Genomic DNA, 21157 nt, shown 5'->3' with positions numbered 1-21157 from the left:
AGGAGAGCAAGAGAGAGAAACATAAGCTGGGGGCAGAGGGAGAGGGAGAGGGAGAAGCAGACTCCCAGCTTAGCAGGGAGCCAAACACGCAGCTCCGTCCCAGGACCCCAGGATCATGACGTGAGCTGAAGACCCTTAAGCCGACTGAGCCCCCCGTGTCTCAAGGTCCTCCGCCTGCTTTTTTTTTTTTTTTTTTTAAAGATTTTATTTATTTATTTGACAGAGAGAAATCACAAGTAAGCAGAGAGGCAGGCAGAGAGAGAGGAGGAAGCAGGCTCCCCGCTGAGCAGAGAGCCCGATGCGGGGCTCGATCCCAGGACCCTGAGATCATGACCTGAGCCGAAGGCAGAGGCTTAGCCCACTGAGCCATCCAGGTGCTCTGTTTTTATTTATTTGGTAGAGAACGCAAGCCGGGGGAGCAGGATGGGGAGAAGCAGGCTCTCCACTAAGCAGGGAGCCCGAAGTGGGGCTCGATCCCAGTACCTTGGGATCATGACCCAAGCTGAAGGCACGGGCTCAGCAGGCTGAGCCTCCCGGTGTCTTTGTTTTGTTTCTTAAAGATTTCATTCATTTGACAGAGACGGGGCGGGGGGGGACAAAGGCAGAGATCCTCAAGCGGACTCCCCACTGGGTAGAGCCTTATGTGGGGGGTCGTTCCTAGGACCCTGAGACTATGACCTGAGCCGAAACAAAGAGTCGGAAGCTTAACTGACTGAGCCATCCAGGTGCCCCTATAAATGAACAAGTACTTTAGCGATCATCCTGATTTTGGTATGTTTCAGTGGTTTATAAAATTCCCTAGGATTTCTAGGACAGGGGCGCCTGGGTGGCTCAGCGGGTTAAGCCTCTGCCTTCAGCACAGGTCATGATCCCGGGGTCCTGGGATCAAGCCCCGCATCGGGCTCTCTGCTCAGTGGGGAGCCTGCTTCCCTCCCTCTCTCTCTGCCTGCCTCTCTGCCTGCTTGTGATCTCTGTCAAATAAATAGAATCTTAAAAAAAATTTTTTTAAGACAAATGTAAGGTGTAAATATTAGTAGCGTTGGAAAAACTGCTTTTTAAGAACCTGTCAGATGACCCTTCAGATGCACGGACATCTTCTGTCACGTCCCGCGTAGCACACTGTGCCGGTGGTCTTGTCCGGTTTTGCTGTAGAACAGGGTGTAGGGTGAGGACCCACGTATCGTGTATTTCCCAAGGAGGTCATGTCACCCTCACCGAGCAGTGAACTTGTGTCTGGAACTCGAGGCTTTGCTTCAACTTTGGTGTCCTCTGGCGACTTTAGATGCTGCTCGTTGTTGGCGTCTGCTCTGTGACCGTCTGTAGCTGTGCGAGTCCGTTGTCGAGCTTCGGGTGTAGTGTCTGACCCCGGGGGCTGGGGGCTGGCCTCATACTGTGAGCGTTGACACTTGGAGCTGTGGGCCTGGGAGTGCATGAGCCGCTGGAAAACAACAGGACTCGGTGGGCAGCCGGCACTCCTTCGCCTTGTAGGCTGCGGGGCACGGCTGTTTGGGGAAAATTGTTCATGCTTTTCTTTTCCATTTTAGGTCTGGATCCAGAACCAGAGATCGGAGGAGGTAGGTTTCCAGATCCATTAACATGTTCGTTTGAGAGGGAGAGAGTCCCAGTCAGATGCTGCCCTGTGCGTGTGGCCGGTCCTGGACCTCAGTCTCATGACCCTGAGGTCACAACCTGAGCCGAAACCAAAAGTCACTTAACTGACTGAACCACCCACGGTGCTCCTCCTCATGCATTTTTTCCTTGATAGTTAACTTTTACAGCTTCACACTTGTTATCTGGTGGGCAGGGCTGGTGAGGGACCAAGCTCAGCCCCGTCTGTCTGTCTGTTGTCGGGCTGGTTGGGGCCTTAGTGCAGGAGGGGGGCCCACTGTAAATGAGAGGGGGAGTCAGAAGGTACTGGCAAGGCCTTGGGGTGGCGGGTGTTTTCAGGAAGCATCAGTGGGAGGAGGCCGTAATTGTGCAGTGATGGGACTGTTGCGAACCCCAGTTGTAAATTAGTCGGAGGGAAGGGGAGGTGCCACTGAGGCATCCAGCAGAAGCTCCTGCCGGAGAAGGGCTGCTGGGATGAGGCCTCCCGGCCTTCAGAGCCTTCTGGTTGTCTGCTGCAGGTCACGATCCCGGGACCGGCGTCGCAGGAGGTCCAGATCTACCTCCAGGGAGCGACGCAAGTCGTCCCGATCCCGGTCCCGAGACAGACACCGGCGCCACCGCAGCCGTTCCCGGAGCCACAGCCGGGGCCACCGCCGGGCTTCCAGGGACCGGAGTGCGAAATACAAGTAACTACTCTGACTCCTTCAGTAGCTGCAACCAGGAGTGAGCCCCTTCTCTTGTGTTCCCAGGGTCTTCTGGGGGTCTGTCGTTGGGGCCTGTTGGCCGTACCTGGTAGGGACGGGTCTGGGCTTTTGTTCAGGAGCCTGAAGGGGCATCTGTGCAACTGAGTGTTGGAGCCTTGAGGAGTCGTGAATGGGGCCCAGCGCATAGGGGCCTGTAAGCACAGGGCAGCAGGTGGACTCCGGGCTGGGACAGTGGAGAAGTGTGGAGGTGGTTACATGGGCTCAGCTCCCTCGTGACCTGCCACACGCTCGCTGTCCCCTCAGTACACAGAGCCCCTGAGAGCTGTGACCTGACTAGGCCCTACTTACCTGCTGTGGTTTTCTTAAGGACAACAACCCAGAAAACATTGACCCACAGACTTTGAGGGAAACACCGTGAGCACCTTTGTGTGCTGGATTATAGCCTTTCTTCCGCCGTGTCTGTGTAAGGGTCATACCCAACACGTGCGCTTTGTGGTCTTACTCTGGTCATGTTACAGCAAAAGTCTACCCCATTGGGAGAGATGTTTGCAAACGGCACTTCGGAGTGGCTGCCTGAACACTCCCGAGTAGCAGCCTGGGCGCTGGGCGGCCGGCTGCCCTCTGCCTGCTGAGGGCTTCCCCAGGTGTGTTCCGTCGAGGCCTTCCCTGACCCGATGTTGAGGCTCCAAGTTGCCCGTGTTCAAGGGGCCAGCCAGAAGGGGGATGCGGCCTCCTCTGAGCCTCGGGTCTCCTTTCCCAGGTTCTCCAGAGAGCGGACATCGAGGGAAGAGTCCTGGGAGCACGGGCGCAGTGAGCGAGGGGCCGCTGACTGGAGGCTGGAGAGCTCCAACGGGAAGACAGCTTCGCGGAGGTCAGAGGAGAAGGAGGCTGGCGAGATATGAACCCACATCTGGGCCTGTAAATAGTCTGACGAACATTGGACACAGCCTAAAGTTACCCTTTATATTTGCTGGATACAACTCCTCTTTTGTAGTTACGTTTCTATTGTTGGGAGCTAGCTGTGGGGTTCTAGAGATGTACAGAGTTGCTCCTGTGTTCTGGGTTATGTTGAGTAGGAATAAATAAGTCTGATGGACGGCCTCCTACGGCTGCGGTGGGGTCTCTGCTTCCCTCTGTGCCCTGGAGACTCACGCGGCCTTCCAGCTGGTGCCCTGTTCCACACGCGCCGCTTTAGGAAGGGCCGCCCACCTGGTCTGCCGTTGGCAGCCTCAGCCCGACCCCAGTGAGCCACACTGAAGCTCCCCCTTTGGGAGTCACCTAAGGACAGAGACAGGCGTTTGGACAACATCCATGGGACAGCCGCACGGTCCTCGGGGGTGGGGATGCTGGTTTGGGTCAGGTGGTAGTTGGACTCACACCAGCCTGGTGGTGGTACCCGTGCTCTCAGATGTTCTAAGAGCCCAGATTGAGCCCTTCTGGAAAGGGTAACAGCGATCTCTTCTCACATGTTGGGGGCAGGGGTTGGTTTATTCTAGGAGAGAGCTTCTGATGGCTGAGGCGTGGAAATAGTCATTGCTTCTCTCCCTGTGCAGAGGTGGCTCAAAGGGCCCGTGGTCACTGGGTCTGGATCCTGTGACCACCAGCACCATACTGTGGCCAGTAGTCCTGCCCTGGGCTCCGCTGCCGGAATCTGGCCTCTCCTCGGGAGATGTGCAGGTAGTGGGTACTCCTGCCGCACAGGTGTCCCCCGGCCAGGTGTCGTTGGGGTGTCCTTCCCACGGCCCTTGTCTGGGGCCCAGGGCTGAGGCAGGAGGCAGGGGCCTCGCTGGAGTATACTCCGCTCACGGCAGGCCGGGGGGTGGGGGTTGCTGCCAGGGATCAGCAGCTGCTCGGTAGCTTGTGCAGACCCCACACTAGTTGAGGAGAAGTGTGTCCTCTAGGGTGTGGGAGGTAGATGCAAGGGGCTGCAAGCCGTGAGTGGGTTAAGGGTGGTCCTGAGGAGGGGAGGGGTGACGGGGATGAGGCCTGGGATCGTGGGTGCCTGACTGCTCTGCCGCCTGGCCTGTGGCCTTCAGAGAACGGGCTGAACCCCGTCAGGGAGCAGGAGGGTGCGCAGCCAGGACGACAGGCCCTCCCGCCCCCATCCCTCATCTCCTGGAGGGGGCTTGAAAAAAGGCAAAAGAAACTGGTAACATACACAGAACTCTGCATCTCAGCCATCATTGAGTGTGTTCGTGTGTTGTGCAGCCGTCACCACCGTCTGCGGAGGAGTGGTTTTGGAAAGCCAGAGTGCAGCCATCCGTGGACTTAGGAGTAGTAACGAGGTGTCGGCCGCAAAGGTAAGGCTGAGGTCGAGACAGTTGTAGGGTGCCTGGTGCTGCGCCTTCTCCCCCACACCCACGAGTTCCGCAGTCTGCCTGGGAGCCGGCGGCCTCGAGTTCTTGGGCTGGCCCCTTCCAGCCTTGGTGCCGGAGGCAGCCGCCTGGCCCTGGGCAGGTGCAGAGGAGGAGCTCGGACTGACGGAGGCCATGCTCAGCTCTCCAAGAACCCCATAGCTCGCCCCGGTTGGGTTCCAGCAGTGGAGAGCTCCCAGACCGGGTTGGGCGGGGGGACCGTGCCTAGAGGAAAGCGTCCATAAATCATAAGGGGGCTGGGGCCAGAGGGGGCACCACCCTACTCTGAGTCCTGAAGAATACAGACGTGTCGGAAATACTTGTTTATAGAGAGAGCAGCAGGGACACAGGTCAGGAGGCACTTGCAGTCCCTGAGGGGGTTCACATGGGTCGGGCCAACAGGAGCAGATCCTCTGGGGCTCAGATCATGGTGGAGTCCAGTTTCCCGGCTGTGTGGGGGCCCTCGGTCCCCCCCCCCGGACGCTGTTCACAGACATACTCCGCACCCCCACCCCCCGACACACACCTCTCCAGTGGAGGAGGACGCAGTGACCAGCTCCATACTACATGGAGGCCCCTCCTGACTACATGGAGGCCCCAGGCTGTGCTGGAGGAGGGGTCCTGAGCCATAACAAGTGGGACTTCTGGGGCCTCCCTCCAGACTCAAAATGGGGGGCTTCCAGCCAGGCCCGCAACTGCAGTCTGGCAAAGGGAGGGCTGGAGAGCAGGTGCTGGTCTTAAAGCCTGCGTGGGAGCCCCTAGGATCCCCAGCAGGGGGCAGCCACCCTGTGGTTGCCGTGTCTTATAGGTAAGTGGAGAGTCTCCCCAGGATAGCGGGGTGCACTTGGCTGTGCCTGGGAGTTGGGAGCGCCGTGTGCGAGGTGGTTCCCGGCTGTGATTGGAGCAAGGGAGGGAGGGGATGTGCACCACAGTGCTTTGGAAGGGACCCTCACCGAGGAGTGGGACAGTGGCCCCACTGGGATTTGGGATCTGCATGTGGACCTGCTCAGGAAAGACGGGGACAGTGGAGTCAGGCATCAGAAGTGCTTGGAGGACTTAAAACAGGTTACTGTCCCGCCTCCCATCCTGATTTTCTGGGGAGGGGCCCGAAAATGTACTTTTATTTTTTTGTAGGTAGATTATAATTGAGTTAAAACATAAAATCCAACATGTTAACCACTTAAAAGTGTACAGTTCAGTGGTTTTAAATAGACCCACGATGTTTTGCTCTAGTTTGCCATTTCTTAGTTTTAGAACATTTCGTCACCGCTAAAGGAAACCTGGTTATGCGTTGGCAGACACTGCTCCCGACACCAGCCCCAGACAACCAACCACTGATCTCCTTGCCGTGTCTGTCGGCTTGCCCGTTGTGGGCGTGTCATGGGAGTGAAGGCACAGCGAGTGACCAGGACGGGCTCCTGCTGCTGAGCGGGTCTGCGGGGTTTGCGCCATAGCCTGTGTCCGTACCTCCGACGCACGTCTCCCCGGGCTGCTGGTGCTCTTGGTCTGAAGGATGCCGCGAGCTGGAGTGGGAGCAGCGGGGGTGGGGGCAGGCGGGAGTTGGGGCGCCAGCTTCAGATGCTAAACAGTGTCTCTTCTGGGATGTGAAGCGAGGTGCCCCCCCACCCCGAGTCCTTAGAGCGGGGCCCCCAGCACATGCCAAAGGTAATACTTGACCTTAGGAAAGGGGGTTGAGGAGTCATGTCCTCAGCTGCTGGCACAGTTAATTGCTTTTCTGTCCACAGAATAGTCCCTGTGCCAGCCCCACAGACAACCCTTCCCCTACTTACCCACGTCCCTGCAGGTGCTTAATCCGGGCTTCCTCCGATACCGGAGTCTGTGGTGCCACATGGCCGTGTGTGCTCTATCACAGGTGACAGAGCGGATGGCTACTTACGGACAGCAGCAAGGTCTCCCGGGTGCCTGTGGTCCCTGACCCAGGTCGTGCAGGAGTCCAGCCCCGGCGGCCAGCCCTCCCTGAGTGACACAGTAGTTCACAGGGAAGGCTGCAGGGATTTCCGGGCACTTTTTTTTTTTTCTAGCACTTTCTGACCCCTTGTTCCTTGTTCCTGCTATTTCCCTCCACGGGGCTAACCCTGCTGAGCCTGTGGCCTGGGACTCCTCTCCCAGGGAGGCTGTGCAACGGACACCCCTGCCACCACCTGTCCTCGCATCAGGGGAGGGGCCGTGGTGAGGGGCTGGCAAAGGAGACTTCTGCCCCCTCACCCTGCCCTTCACCTCACCCAGGCACCTTTTTATTTTTATGGAGCTGGAGTAGATTAATCGATAGTTTCATGTGTACAATGTAATGATTCAACACATACAGGTTGCAAAGTCATCACCACCAGAAGTCTACTTGACATCTGTATCAAAAAAATGTTTTTCTGGTGACGAGCTTTCAAATATACGCTCTGCGGTTACTGTGCATATAAGAATGTAGCGATATGGTACAGTACAGTATTGTGTATGGAACTCCGGATACTAACTGGGACAACAGGGCAGTGTTGTACGCGTGATGCTGTATCTGTGACCGTGTAGTAATACATGCTACAGCCCTGCTGCTGTATATACAAATTCCGTGTAGGTGTGTAACACCTGCTACACTGTTGTACACAACTGTGTGTGTAATTAATACAGTGCAGTGCGTATTATGTAATACTATATATGCACTGATATGTAACACTGCAGTTTTTTTCTTTTTTTAAGATTTTATGTATTTGAGGGGCAGGCACCTGGGTGGCTCAGTGGGTTAAAGCCTCTGCCTTCAGCTCAGGTCATGATCCCAGGGTCCTGGGATCGAGCCCCGCATCGGGCTCTCTGCTCAGTGGGGAGCCTGCTTCTCCCTCTCTCTCTGCCTGACTCTCTGCCTACTTGTAATCTGTGTCTGTCAAATAAATAAATAAAATCTTGAAAGAAAAAAAAAGATTTTATGTATTTGAGAGACAGCGAGAGAAAGAGAGCACAAGTCAGGGGGGAGGCAGAGGGAGGTGGGGAGCAGATTACCCGCTGAGCAGGGAGCCCGATGCGGGGCTTCATCCCCAGGACCCTGGGACCACACCTGAGCCGAAGGCAAGACGCTTAAGCTACTGAGCCACCCAGGAGCCCCTGCGGTATTTTTTTTTTTAAGATTTATTTATTAGAGCATGAACAGGAGGGGCAGAGGGAGAGAGAATCTCAAGCAGACTCTGCAGCGAATGTGGAGCCTGACACGGAGCCCCATCTTCTGACCCTGAGATCACGACCTGAGCAGAAAGCAAGAGACACTTAGACGCTTAACCAGGTGCCCCAGTGCAGTATTTTATTTATATAATACCACACTAATACCACAGGTGTAGTGTAACAGTATATAATACTGGGCATGTAATCATGTAACTCAGCGTGGTATTACTATATATGAGATACTGCATGTATAATTACATAATATATGGTACAGTATTATATATATATATATGATAAATGCATGTAAATAATCCAGATCTATAGAAAGTATACTGTATAATACAGTGCATTTATTGTATATGGGATACTGTGTAGTATGCAGTGCAGTATTGTACTGCATATGTAATTTTGTAATGATTTATATAATACAGTACAGTATTATATATTCTCAGGCCTTTTTCTGAGGCAGCCAGGACCTCCTTTGGACCTCTTCCAAAGTCTAGCACACCTGGGACTCAAAACCCATTGGCTCCTGGCTGAGCCTGACCTCTCTCCCTACAGAAGAGATCACAGACTAAGAGGCAAGCCCTGCATGTCCGGCGGGTCAGGAAATGGAACAGTGTCCGCACCTGGGAAAGCCGTCTTCCCTTCACAGTCCCTCTGTCTTCCCAGAGCTCACGTGTCCGAGATCATTGGCACAGTTCCTATCTCCTGGTGGTTTCCGAGGACCGGGAGCCCCGCCGTGGCTCAGCCACATTCTCCCTCACAGGCTGCAGTCAAGGGGTCTCATCTGGGGCTGTTCCGGAGAAGGGGCTTTGCGCGCTCACCTGGTCGTTGGCAGCGGGTAGCTCCTTTCCGAGTGTCCGTGAGAGGCCCACTCTGGGGCGGCCGCGGCATGGCGTCTTCTCTGAAAGGGAGAGGGTCTCCACACAAGAGAGGCATGATTTGAAGATTTTACTTATTTGACAGAGAAACAGCATGCGCTCAAAAGTGGGGCGGGAGGCGGGCAGAGAGGAGAGACGCTCGACAGACTCCGTGATGCCCGTGGAACCCCACGTGGGCTCTTTTATCTCACAGCCCTGAGGTCATGACCTGAACTGAAATCCGGAGTCGGACACCCGACCGACCGAGCCTCCCCGGTGCCGCACCGGAGAGGCATCATTAATTACGGAGGTGACATCCCATGCCCACAGAACTCTGCGGGTTGAAAGCAAGCCATAGGGTCCGTTGGCATGGCTGTAATTCCAAAGGGAAAAAAAAGAAGAAAGGAAGAATAATTGCCGGGGAGGAGGTGCAGGACTTGGAGCCCTCACTCGCCGCTGCCTGTGGGAATGGGACGCAGCAGCTGCTGGGGAGAGCCGTGTGGCGGTTCCTCACGAGTTGAACAGTGGCCTGACTCAGGAGCTGCACCCCTAGACGCAGACCCGAGAGACCCGCGAGGAGGAGCTGCAGTCCTCGGGCGCACACGTGTACAGCAGCAGCACTCGCGATAGCCAGAAGGTGGAGACAACCAAAGAGCCATCAGCCGCTGGACGGATGAGCAGAAAACAACGTGGGCAACCGTACGGAGGGTCCTCGGGAAGTTAAAATAGGAATGGCAGATAACCCGGTAATTGCGCCGCTGGGTGTTACCCAGAGAAAGTGAAAACACTGATTTCCATGAAAGGATTTCAAGGTCCAGCATGGGGACCTTGAAAACGATGCTAAGTGCAAAAGAAGCCAGACGCAGAAGACCACACACATATCCTACGACTGCATTTATGCAAAATACCTAGAATCAGTAAATCTGTACAGACAGAACATAGATAGGGGACCTTCAGAGCTGGGAGTGACTGGTACTGGGCACAGGGCTTCCTTCCGAGGGTGGTGGCAAGTTTTGGAACTAGGTACTGATGATGAATGTAGGAGATGCCGCAAGGCAGTCCCCAGGAGGTGGGGCTCCCGGGGTGGTACTTCGTCGTGACACTTCGAGTTGTGCTTGTCTTAGCCTCTGCGTCTGACCTCCGTGCTTCATCTGGGTCGGTTCGTCACTTACAGCCCACGTCGTTAACGTTTTGGTTTTGCCGATAGTATTTTATTCTGGGCCTTTACCTTGGTCACACACGTCCTGTTTCTCTTCCTTTTTGCCTCTTTCTGAGGGGGTGGTTTTAGACTTGTAACATTCCACTCTTTCCGTTACTTTGGAACTCATACATTCTATTTGTGTTCTGCGGTTGCCAAAAACTCGCAACGGGCACGCGCATTATATCGTGGTGCCCGACGATCACCTCCAAGAGATCCAGGTCCAACTCCCTGGAACTTGTGAGTGTGGCCTTAGATGGCAAGAGGTTTTTGAACATAAGTTTAAGAATTTTGAGATGGGAGGGCGCCTGGGCGGCTCACTCGTTGGGCGTCTGCCTTCGTCTCAGGTCATGATCCCAGGACCTGAGATCGAGCCCCACATCAGGTTCCTTGCTCGGCGGGAAGCCTGCTTCTCCCTCTCCCTCTGCCCCTGCTTGTGTTCCCTCGCTCGCTGTGTCTGTCAAATAAATAATTAAGGGCGCCTGGGTGGCTCAGTGGATTAAAGCCTCTGCCTTTGGCTCAGGTCATGATCTCAGGGTCCTGGGATCGAGCCCCGCGTCGGGCTCTCTGCTCAGCGGGGAGCCTGCTTCCCTTCCTCTCTCTCTGCCTGCCTCTCTGCCTACTTGTGATCTCTGTCAAATAAATAAGTAAATCTTAAAAAAATAATAATAATAATTAAAATCTTTTTTAAAAAATAAAAGAATTTTGAGATGGGGGGCATCTGGGTGGCTCAGTCATTAAGCGGCTAACTTCGGCTCAGGTGGTGATCCCGGGGTCCTGGGATCGAGCCCCTCATCGGGCTCCCTGGTCAGCGGGGGGTCTGCTTCTCCTCCCACTGCCCCTGCTTGTGTTCCCCTCCCACCATGTCTCTCTCTGTCAAGTAAATGAATAAAACCCTTAAAAAATAATAATGATAAAATAAAAATTTATAGAGAATAAATTTGTGTTAAGTCACTAAGTTTGTGTTACACCAGCAATAGGAAACTAATACACCTACCGAAATCTAACGTTGATAAAAGCCTTGTGTGCCCCTGGATGAGACGAGGACTTAAGAGCACTTGACCGCCGTGCAGCCCTGACTCGGTTCTGACAGTTGTCACTGTCTATCTGGTGTCTCATGTCTCTTGAGGCTTTGTTCTGTGTAACCCCACAGACGTTATTTTATACAGAATTAACATTTGTGTTTACCGCTTCATTTGTTCATTCCTTCTTAGACCGCAGCTTCTGCCCGGGCTCATTCTCCTGCTTCAAGTACATCCTTGACTAGAGGTGCATGAGGCCCCGGGGTACAGAACGTCAGGAGGAGCTCCTGCTCAGGGTGTGCAGGGGCTGTAGTCTGGAAAACTTATTCTTAAAGATTTTCATTTATTCATGAGAGACAGAGGCCGGGGGCGGGGAGTGGGACAGGGAGAAGCAGGCTCCCCACTGAGCTGGGAGCCCGACGTGGAACTCGATCCCAGGACCCTGGGACCATGACCCAAGTCGAAGGCAGCCACCTAACTATCTGAGCCACCCAGGCGCCCTGGAGAATTTATTCTAACCTACTTTAAGTTCCCTACTTCTCTTTATGATTGTGTTCTGTCTGTTAAACTTATCCATTGGATTTTAAATTGTTTTTTTTTTTTAAGATTTTATTTATTCATTTGACAGAGATCACAAGTAGGCAGAGAGAGAGGAGAAAGAAGGCTCCCTGCTGAGCAGAGAGCCCGAGGCAGGGCTCGATCCCAGGATCCTGGGATCATGACCTGAGCCGCAGGCAGAGGCTTAACCCACTGAGCCACAGGGCGCCCCAGGTCATGGGATTTTTTTTTTTTTTTTAAGATTTTATTTATTCATTTGACAGAGAGAGATCACAAGTAGGCAGAGAGGCAGACAGAGAGAGAGGAGGAAGCAGGCTCCCCACCAAGGAGAGAGCCCGATGCGGGGCTCGATCCCATGACCCTGGGATCATGACCTGAGCCGAAGGCAGAGGCTTTAACCCTCTGAGCCACCCAGGCGCCCCAGGTCATGGGATTTTAACATCAGGAAATGATGTTCTCTTTTTGGCTAAACACCAAGGTATTTTTTTCCTCAGGCCTTATGTTTGAGGAAAGGAGGGTTAAATTGTCCAGTACGGGTAGCCTTTGGGGGCCCAGTTTTAGGGGAAGAGTCACCTACTGAGCATATCACCTTATATTGGCTTTTTTTTTTTTTTTTTAAGCCTGTGAGCCCATGAGGAAGAAGATTCCAGCCCAAGTTTGCTAGTTTTGGCAAATACCTCAGGACCCAGGTAGTTTAGGTGTTGTGATAACCCCTCCCTCTCTGAGTTCTCGCCTTTACTTTGTTTTTGGCCTGAAAGTTCCTTATTATCTCGTTTGCTCATTGATGCTTTTAGGACCATTTAGCCTGGGTGTCCAGTGGGTTCAGTCGGAGAGCGCGCGCCTCTTGATCTTGGGGTTGTAAGTTTAAGCCCCACATTGGGTGTAGAGTTGACGTGATTAAAAACATTAGCTCATGCTAAACCTTAAGGAATTCTGAGAGCTCCACTATTAAAAATTAAACAAGGGGGTGTCTGGGTGGCTCAGTGGGTTAAGCCTCTGCCTTCAGCTCAAGTCATGATCTCAGGGTCCTGGGATTGAGCCTCGAGTTGGGCTCCTTGCTCCGCGGGGAGCCCGCTGCTCCCCCTGCTCCACTGCTTGTGCTCTCTCCATGACAACTAAGATTTAAAAAAAATTAAAGTGTATTAATTTACAAATAGTTTGTTAAAATACTGAAAGCTCTTTACTTTTTTTTTCTGAAAACTCTTTACTTTCAAGTACGTCACTACAGGTCACTACTATCTGTGTTCCTGTCATCCGTGTGGACCTCTAGTGCATCTTGCATTTGGACAGTGAGAATACAGGGAAAACTCCCTAGTTTTCCCTCCAGCGATCGCATTTGGTAACTTGACATCAGCCATCACAGCACCACGGAAACCGGCAAACGCTACAGATCAGCCCCTTCCTCCTGGGCCGGAGGGCCCGTCCTCAGACACTCACCAGCCCACGACTGTGTACAACTGAAATGCTTTCCCGATAGGTCGTTTTCTTTTTTTTTAGATTTTATTTATTTGAGAGAGAGAGCGAGCCAGCCCACAAGCAGGGGTGGGGCAGAGGGAGAGGGAGAAGCGGACTCCCCACTGGGCAGGGAGCCCGACTGGGGCTCCAACCCAGGACCCCGGGATCGTGACCTGAGCCGAAGCAGACACTTAGCTGACACTGAGCCACCCAGGTGCCTCCCAAAAGGTCATTCTGAGTTACACTTCCAGCACAAATGTATTAGATCTTGCCTCTTTATATCTTTTCCTGCTCAGTGTCCTATTAAGGAGCATTTCAACATGCATGTCTTTGAGGATCATTGCAAATGTCTGTCCACCATCGGCACCTGTGAGCTGCCAGTTTCTCCTTCCACTTGGTCTTCTGCTGGGTTCACTGGCTCAAAAAAAGGTGTGGGGAGGGAAAAGAACGTGGAGGTGTGTCTTGTGTGAGGGAGGTCGGAACCCTTCCCCTACCGTCTGTGACAGTATTTTTCTCCCAGTCCCCCCATGATGCTGTTCTTCCCTCCCTGTACCGGGCGCTTTCCTCTCTATGTGTCCCATGTGCCACTTTTCCCAGTGTCACTTTGAGGACGCCATTTCAGAAAAATATATCCAAGTGCTCCCGGAAGGACCTGGAGCGCTGCGCATTCAATGTTAGCTTGTTAGCTTGCTGTATGTGTGTGTGTGTGTGTGTGACACACGCTCTTGGTCTGACCCCAGGGGTTCACTGTTGGCTCCTGTGCTAGGTGGATGTGCTGGACCCGCTGGGATACAGAGGAAGGGGCAGTAAGTGCGCTACTTTCTCAGGTTTCTGCAATGACTATGATTGATTTGGAGAAGAAATACCTAAACAAACAACCAAACAAACGTATCCCCTCGTGTCTCCTCGGAAGTGTGGGGTGTAGGCAAGGCTCCGGCCCCATCCACCTTGTCTGCTACACGACTCCCACCGCGCGGGTCCAGGGTCTGGCGAGGGCCTCTCACACGGGCCTCCAGGGCCCCCTCCAGGGCCTCAGTCTGCGCCGGTCCTGGGCCCCGCCGGCAGGAGGCGCCGCTCCCTCCCCTTCCCCGAGGCTGGACCCTGTGGGCGGTTCCGGAGGACAGTCAGGCCCCCGCCCTCGCCCCTCCGCGTCCGCGTGGGGACCCAAGCCTGTCTCCGGCGCCGGGAATGGGGGCGACCTAGGGCTCCCCTCGACCGTGCAGGGCGCCCAGTGGGCAGCCAGGGGCGCGCCCGGGTCTGATGACGTGGGGTGCGCCTCAGAGGTGCCGGGACCCCCCGCCCATCCTCCCCCACCACCCGCACACCCGCGCGCGCCCCCAGAGACAACACGCGCGGCCGGATGAGGCTTCCAGGCCGGGACTTTACTGGGACTCCGGAGCTCGCGGGAGGGGCGGCTGGGGTCCCGCGACACCCCCTCCGAGTCTAGCGGTAGCTGGAGGCCAGCGCCGAGCTCACGTGGCTCAGAAACTTGTCCAGCGAGGCGTGCATGGCGGGGCCGAAGTCTCCGGGGTAGTGCCGGGCGAGGGTGACCAGCAGGCAGTGGCCCAGGAACTGCGGGGAGAGGGAGTCGTCCCGCACGGAGCCGCCCTCCCCCACCCCCCGGCCTCGGCCACCGAGGGTCCAGCGCCCGCCCGCGCTCACCTTGAAGTTGACGGGGTCCACACGCAGCTGGTGCGCGTGCAGGTCGCTCAGAGCGGACAGCGCGCCCGGCAGGTCGTCCAGGTGGGCCACGGCGAGGGTCAGCGCGTCGGCCACCTTCTTGCCGTGGGCCTTGACCTGGGCGGAGCCGTGGCTCAGGTCGAAGTGGGGGAAGTAGGTCTTGGTGGCGGGGAAGGACACGAAGGTCCTGCGGAAGGAAGCGCGAGTGAGGTGCGGCCCGGGGAGGGAGCCCGGGGGGCGGGGGCACCCGGCGCGGCGGCGGAGGCGCAAAGCCCGGGAGCCGGAGGGGCGCGGGGCCCTGGTGGCCGCACCTCTCCAGGGCCTCGGTTGTGTAGATCCCGACGTTGCTCCCCAGCTTCCTCCAGAGCGCGCGCACCGCTGCCTTGTCCGCGGCGGACAGCGCCATCGCGGAGCCTCGTCCTGCCGCGCGCGCGCCCCGCGCCCGGTCCCTGCGCCTGCGCCACCGGGGGTCCCCGCGGCCTCCAGGGGGCGCCGCCGCCGCGTCCGCGCCGCACCCCTGCTCGCGGAGTCGGGCTCCGAGCGGTCCCCGAGCCTGGCACCCTCCCGGTGGCCATGGACGCCGCCGCCCCATTCTCCTAGTGTTTACGGTCGGGAAAGTCATCACTTCCCGGTATTAGGGGACACTGAATTGAATCATGGATTTTGACATTAACCCTCAGCTTCTTCTCCCTCCCTTCCTCCAGAGCCTATGATGACTCTATTTTCACATTTATGGTGTAAAATGAACATGAAAACGTCTTCTTCTCAAACTTGTGAGTCTTTGGCGGGAAACCAGTGTCATGAGCGGGGCTCGTAGCAATTGTTCTTTCAGGACAGAAAACAGGTATTAAATGCCTCGGATGTATTTCAAAAGCGATACCTGATCCCTGTGGGGCACCCACTCTGTGCTGGCATCGCTCCGCGCATTAAAACAATTGCCGGGTGGGGGGCTCCTGGGTAGCTCAGTCGGTTACCCAGCCGGCTCCTGATCTCAGCTCAGGTCCTAATCTCAGGGCGCTCAGCTCAAGACCTGTGTGGAGCCTACTTAAAAAAAATTTTTTTTTGGTACAATTACTATAACATAAAATTACCATATTAGCCATTCTATTCTATTTTATTTTTGAGAGGGTGGACTGGCAGAAGAGAGAGAGACTCTTAAGCTGGGCGTGGAGCCCAATGCCAGGCTCCGTCTCACAACCTTGAGATCATGACCTGAGCCGAAATCAAGAGTCAGATAACTTAACCAACTGAGCCACCCAGGTGCCACCCCCCCCACCATCTAAGCCATTTTGAAGTGTCTTTAACCACATCCAGTGTTGTGCAACCACCACTGTCATCATCCCAAATGGAAACTTTGTCCCCATTAGCAGTCACTCCATACCCCCTTCCTCCAGTCCCAGCAGCCTGGTCTTTGTCTGTGTGAGGTCGCCTATTCTGGACGTTTCATGTGAGTGGAATCACACATTCCTGTGTCTGGCTTCTTTCATTTGGCACCGTTCCTAGGGTCCTTCCTGCTCTAGGCTGTGTCCCCCGCTTCCAGCTCTTCATGACTGACTGCGTTTTGTTTACTCGTTTATCCCCTGGTGGACATCTGGGTTTTCCCACCTTGAGCCCAGGCCATCATTTTCATGATAACAAAAGAAAGAAGACTGCCTAGTACTGGGAGCTCATACTGTACCACCAGCTGTGCCACAAGTGTCACCAGTTGAGGCAGAGGCTTGCCATCTCATTTTCCAAGGATGACTCTGGGACCCCGGGAAGAAAGGACATTGCTGTTAGCTGGGGGCTCAGCCCCCATGGCTGCCAGGACCAGACATGGAGGCCGCAGAGGGCTTGCTCTGAGGGCAGGGAGCACGCAGGAGTGCTGAGCCCCAGGACCTGGCTCTTCTCTGTTGCAGGGTATGTGTGTGTGTGGAGGGGGGTTAGGGGTGGTGGCCCCTGGGCTATGTAGTCAGTGCTGAGCTGACCCCCAAAGCTAGGTCCATATTGCCCCAGGACAGCACGCTCTTCACAGTGTGTGTCCTGGAAGTGACACCGGGAGAAAGCAGCACCTCCAGGAAATTGCCTGGCATCTGGGATGGACTGCTCACCCCGATTTCATCTAGATTGTGTGCGTATTTGGGAAGCACTTGGCAGGTGGGGGGCATTTGGTGAGACTCCCAGGAGCCTGACCTCCGGTCTTCCCCACCGCCCAACTTCAGGGAGAGCAGTGGGAGAGCTCAGAGGTCCAGGCTGGAGGCCCATGAACTCTCAGACCAAGAGTGTGTCGCAAAACATAAAGGTGGAAAAGCAGTTCATTGTTGGAGCGAATCGCAGGAGCATCCACAAAGCTCCGGAATGAAACGGAGGACATGGTGAGTTCGCAGCAGAGCACTCCTGGGTGCGGGTGGGGAGCGGGAAATCCCAGGCAGGAGCAACAGCACCACTCCCCTCCTCTGCGCCTGTCTTCCCTTCCCTCTCCTGGCCGCTGCGGACAGCTCCGTGATGCGAAGCGAGGAGAACCCCCGGCCTTCCCCCCACCCTGCACGTTCGCGCACAGAGAGAACCGAGAGGCGCACAGGCTGCAGTCCACTCAGACTTTATTCAGAGATCGGGAGGTTGAGGAGCGCGGAGCGCAAGAGGGCCCCGGGCCGGGAGCCCGAGCACCGCCGCTGCTTCAGCTTAACGGTATTTGGAGGTCAGCACGGTGCTCACGGCGCTGAAGAACTTGTCCAGGGAGGCGTGGACGGCGGGGGTGAATTCCGCGGGGTGGTGGCAGGCCAGGGTCACCAGCAGGCAGTGGCTCAGGAGCTGCGGAGGGAGGGGACGTCAGGGGCCGTCGCGGGACGCAGCCGCCCATGCTCCACCTTCGGGACCCCAAGGGACTCTCTGCCGGCCAAGCAGGCCCTGCGGCCCGTCCGCCCCCTCGCTCCGGGCCCCGTCCGCGCGCTCACCTTGAAGTTGACGGGGTCCACACGCAGCTTGTAGGCGTGCAGGTCGCTCAGAGCGGACAAGGCTCCCGGCAGGTCGTCCATGTGGGCCACGGCGTTGGTCAGCGCGTCGGCCACCTTCTTGCCGTGGGCCTTGACCTGGGCGGAGCCGTGGCTCAGGTCGAAGTGGGGGAAGTAGGTCTTGGTGGTGGGGAAGGACACGAAGGTCCTGCGGAAGGAAGGGGTGGGCGAGCCAGGGTTAGGCGGGGCGGTGGAGGACAGGCGCCGCGAGGGGCCGGCGAGCCCCGATCCCAACGGGGGAAGGTGGGGTCCTCACCTCTCCAGAGCTTCTCCGCCATACTCGCCCGCGTGGCCGCCAATCTTGTCCCAGGTGGACTTGACGTTGGTCTTGTCGGCGGGAGACAGCACCATGGTGGGTTCTTTCTGAGTCTGTGTGAGGACCAGAAATGTGCGGGGCGCGGGGAGCGCGGGGCATTAAATGCCTGGGGCACGAGGGGCGCGCCCTCCCGGCCCGCGCTCATTGGCTGGTGCGGAGCCGGGCTGCGCCGCGAGGCCGGCCGGCAGGGGGTGCGCGCGAGCGGCCAGCGCCCGCCCGGGACGGTGGGGACTTCGCTGCAGGCTTGCGGGGCGGGGGTGGGGGGGGGTGCGGTCTGGGTGTCTCCCTCGCACCCACTTCTTCACGCCTCTGCTTCCACCGCCCCAGGAAGTGATCTCCCAGCCCCCCAGCTGCTGCGGGCCGCTTGACACCGGGGGCTTAGAGAAATCAAAGACCCACCCCCTAGGCCTGGGACAATCCCCCTGACACTGAGTCCTTTTTAGGCCAGACTTGGGGAACATGTCTCAGCCGATGGCTTGCACTCCGAACGTGGGAAGAGATCCTGTATATTTGCACGCGAAAGAGCTGACTTACAGGAACAACTGACAAAGGTTATTAGCAGGAAACTAACAGAAATGTAGAAATGACCCACAGTGGGGGGCACCTAAGGCATCTGACTCTTGGTTTAGCCTCGGGTCGTGATCTCAGGGTTGTGAGACTGAGCCCCGGGCCGCGCGGGACTCCATGCCGAGCGCCCAAACCGTCAACTTGTGCTCCTGCTGCAGGGGCGGGGGGCAGGGCAGAGGGACTCCCTTTCCCTACTTTGAGTAACACAAAATGACGTGTGTGTTGGGGGGAAGAAAGCACAGGCATATTTTAGTTTATTTCTGAAGTGTTTTCCACATTTAAATAAAATAAAAAAGAGTTGGGCTCTAGGGCAGAGGAGGGGTGCGTGGTGGAGAGGAGGAAGCCCCTCCCATTCAGAAAGATGCCTGTCCGAAAAGAAAGCGGTGAGCAGGGGGGCGCGGCCACCCGCCCAGACCTTGCCCAGGCTGTGTGTTGCCTGGAGACCAGGCTGGGCTGGAGGTGCTGCCCCAGCGGCCTCGTTGGGGTGGTTGCCCGGCTGGGTGCCCTCTGCCAAGTGGAGGCCAGGGCTTCGTTTGGCACTTTGGCCAGGGGCCTTGGCCAATGGTGCTCGTTGGCAACAAGGCAGAGACCCCAGGGAGCACCCCAGGTGCTGGGAGACCCCAGGAACCTCGGACTATTGAGTAGGGGGAGCCGTGAGCTGGGGGACCCAGGGCTGCAGACGCAGTGAGCTGGCTGTGTGCCTCACAGACACAAAGGAGCAAGGTACCGCACTCAAGCCCTCCCCCAGGTGCGCCCTGACCGCTTCAGCCAGCTCAAGCCCCACTCTTCCCCCCTGGCTCTCTCCCTGCCGCCAACCCCAGAGGGTTCCGTGACCCAGGAAGGGCACAGGAAGCTGCCACCCCCTTTCCAACCTACCTTCCCTCAGGTAGGAAGGGGGTGGGAATCTTGCAGACATTGCCCAGCACCCACACTTGCTGTATTTTTGTGGATCGTTTCCTTTGTTCTGATCTCGACTATTTAACTGGCATCAGGGAGAACTCAAAAGAGGGTGGTGGGGCACCTGGAGGCTCAGTCCCTCCGGTGTGGGACTCTTGGGTGTGGGACTCTCGGGCGAGGGACTCAGGTGGTGATCTCAGGGTCAACAGACGGACCCCATGGGGGCTCCGAGCTCAGCGGGCAGTCTGCGCGACCCTCTCCCCCTTCCTCCCCGCTTTCTCTCGTAAACAAACAAATACATAAAAACGTAAGAAAAAAAGAGGAGGGTGGCAAATTTAGGACTCCCCTATCTCTCAGCTCAGGGAGGAACCCTTGGAAGTCTGGTACCACAGGGACCTGGAGGATGATGCGGCACATTCCCAGAAGCATCCGCCTTCCTTCTCTTCCCTTCCCTCTCCTGGCCGCTGCGGACAGCTCCGTGATGCGAAGCGAGGAGAACCCCCGGCCTTCCCCCCACCCTGCACGTTCGCGCACAGAGAGAACCGAGAGGCGCACAGGCTGCAGTCCACTCAGACTTTATTCAGAGATCGGGAGGTTGAGGAGCGCGGAGCGCAAGAGGGCCCCGGGCCGGGAGCCCGAGCACCGCCGCTGCTTCAGCTTAACGGTATTTGGAGGTCAGCACGGTGCTCACGGCGCTGAAGAACTTGTCCAGGGAGGCGTGGACGGCGGGGGTGAATTCCGCGGGGTGGTGGCAGGCCAGGGTCACCAGCAGGCAGTGGCTCAGGAGCTGCGGAGGGAGGGGACGTCAGGGGCCGTCGCGGGACGCAGCCGCCCATGCTCCACCTTCGGGACCCCAAGGGACTCTCTGCCGGCCAAGCAGGCCCTGCGGCCCGTCCGCCCCCTCGCTCCGGGCCCCGTCCGCGCGCTCACCTTGAAGTTGACGGGGTCCACACGCAGCTTGTAGGCGTGCAGGTCGCTCAGAGCGGACAAGGCTCCCGGCAGGTCGTCCATGTGGGCCACGGCGTTGGTCAGCGCGTCGGCCACCTTCTTGCCGTGGGCCTTGACCTGGGCGGAGCCGTGGCTCAGGTCGAAGTGGGGGAAGTAGGTCTTGGTGGTGGGGAAGGACACGAAGGTCCTGCGGAAGGAAGGGGTGGGCGAGCCAGGGTTAGGCGGGGCGGTGGAGGACAGGCGCCGCGAGGGGCCGGCGAGCCCCGATCCCAACGGGGGAAGGTGGGGTCCTCACCTCTCCAGAGCTTCTCCGCCATACTCGCCCGCGTGGCCGCCAATCTTGTCCCAGGTGGACTTGACGTTGGTCTTGTCGGCGGGAGACAGCACCATGGTGGGTTCTTTCTGAGTCTGTGTGAGGACCAGAAATGTGCGGGGCGCGGGGAGCGCGGGGCATTAAATGCCTGGGGCGCGAGGGGCGCGCCCTCCCGGCCCGCGCTCATTGGCTGGCGCGGTGCCAGGGGGTGTTCCCGGCGAGCGCTGGTGGGGGTCCCAAGGCCGCCTTCACTCTCTCTGTCCCGCCCATACCGGGATCCAGTTCTGTATGGTACCTCCATTTCCTCTCCTGTGGTTCCGGGGAGCCCACACAGGTTCCCGACCCACCCCACAGGCTCCCGCTTCTGGCTCGGCTGGGGTATTTGCTGGTCGGGAAGGGGAGCACATTTTCCGAAGCGAAACAAGCTGCTTCCGCACCAAACTTTCCCCAGGACCAAGAGCTGTAGACAGTCCGTGTAAACAGTGGGGGTGAGGGAGATAATGTGGGATCAGGTGCTCCAAGCCC

General features: G+C 57.0%; 4 protein-coding genes across 6 annotated transcripts in view; 1 reads left to right on the top strand and 3 right to left on the bottom strand.

The window, feature by feature from the left end:
- Nucleotides 1–3418, top strand: part of LUC7L (LUC7 like) — a 35831-nt gene extending 32413 nt beyond the window's left edge. For 2 of the 3 annotated variants that reach the window (XM_047713475.1, XM_047713476.1), the window contains 3 exons: nucleotides 1545–1574; nucleotides 2127–2294; nucleotides 3073–3418. In XM_047713475.1, the coding sequence (XP_047569431.1) occupies nucleotides 1545–1574; nucleotides 2127–2294; nucleotides 3073–3214 (340 nt within the window). In that variant the 3' untranslated portion in view covers nucleotides 3215–3418. Of the gene's footprint in view, nucleotides 1–1544; nucleotides 1575–2126; nucleotides 2332–3072 lie in introns of all 3 variants that reach the window. The other variant, XM_047713474.1, reaches the window with a different exon arrangement.
- A 10864-nt stretch (nucleotides 3419–14282) lies between these two features.
- HBQ1 (hemoglobin subunit theta 1) lies at nucleotides 14283–15069 on the bottom strand. The gene is made up of 3 exons (XM_047713478.1): nucleotides 14913–15069; nucleotides 14584–14788; nucleotides 14283–14493 (listed from the first exon to the last, which is right to left on the bottom strand). The coding sequence occupies exons 1-3, from the start codon at nucleotides 15005–15007 to the stop codon at nucleotides 14365–14367; spliced, it is 429 nt and encodes a 142-aa protein (XP_047569434.1). The 5' UTR covers nucleotides 15008–15069; the 3' UTR covers nucleotides 14283–14364.
- A 2094-nt stretch (nucleotides 15070–17163) lies between these two features.
- On the bottom strand, nucleotides 17164–18002 carry HBA1 (hemoglobin subunit alpha 1). Its single transcript, XM_047713481.1, has 3 exons — nucleotides 17848–18002; nucleotides 17535–17739; nucleotides 17164–17391 (listed from the first exon to the last, which is right to left on the bottom strand). The coding sequence occupies exons 1-3, from the start codon at nucleotides 17940–17942 to the stop codon at nucleotides 17263–17265; spliced, it is 429 nt and encodes a 142-aa protein (XP_047569437.1). The 5' UTR covers nucleotides 17943–18002; the 3' UTR covers nucleotides 17164–17262.
- Nucleotides 18003–19930: 1928 nt separating this feature from the next.
- On the bottom strand, nucleotides 19931–20744 carry LOC125090630 (hemoglobin subunit alpha). Its single transcript, XM_047713480.1, has 3 exons — nucleotides 20615–20744; nucleotides 20302–20506; nucleotides 19931–20158 (listed from the first exon to the last, which is right to left on the bottom strand). The coding sequence occupies exons 1-3, from the start codon at nucleotides 20707–20709 to the stop codon at nucleotides 20030–20032; spliced, it is 429 nt and encodes a 142-aa protein (XP_047569436.1). The 5' UTR covers nucleotides 20710–20744; the 3' UTR covers nucleotides 19931–20029.
- Between the last annotated feature and the right edge of the window lie 413 nt (nucleotides 20745–21157).

Source organism: Lutra lutra, chromosome 18, assembly GCF_902655055.1.
Source record: "Lutra lutra chromosome 18, mLutLut1.2, whole genome shotgun sequence".
Taxonomy (NCBI): domain Eukaryota; kingdom Metazoa; phylum Chordata; class Mammalia; order Carnivora; family Mustelidae; genus Lutra; species Lutra lutra.
This window is presented reverse-complemented; position numbering and strand designations above follow the sequence as displayed.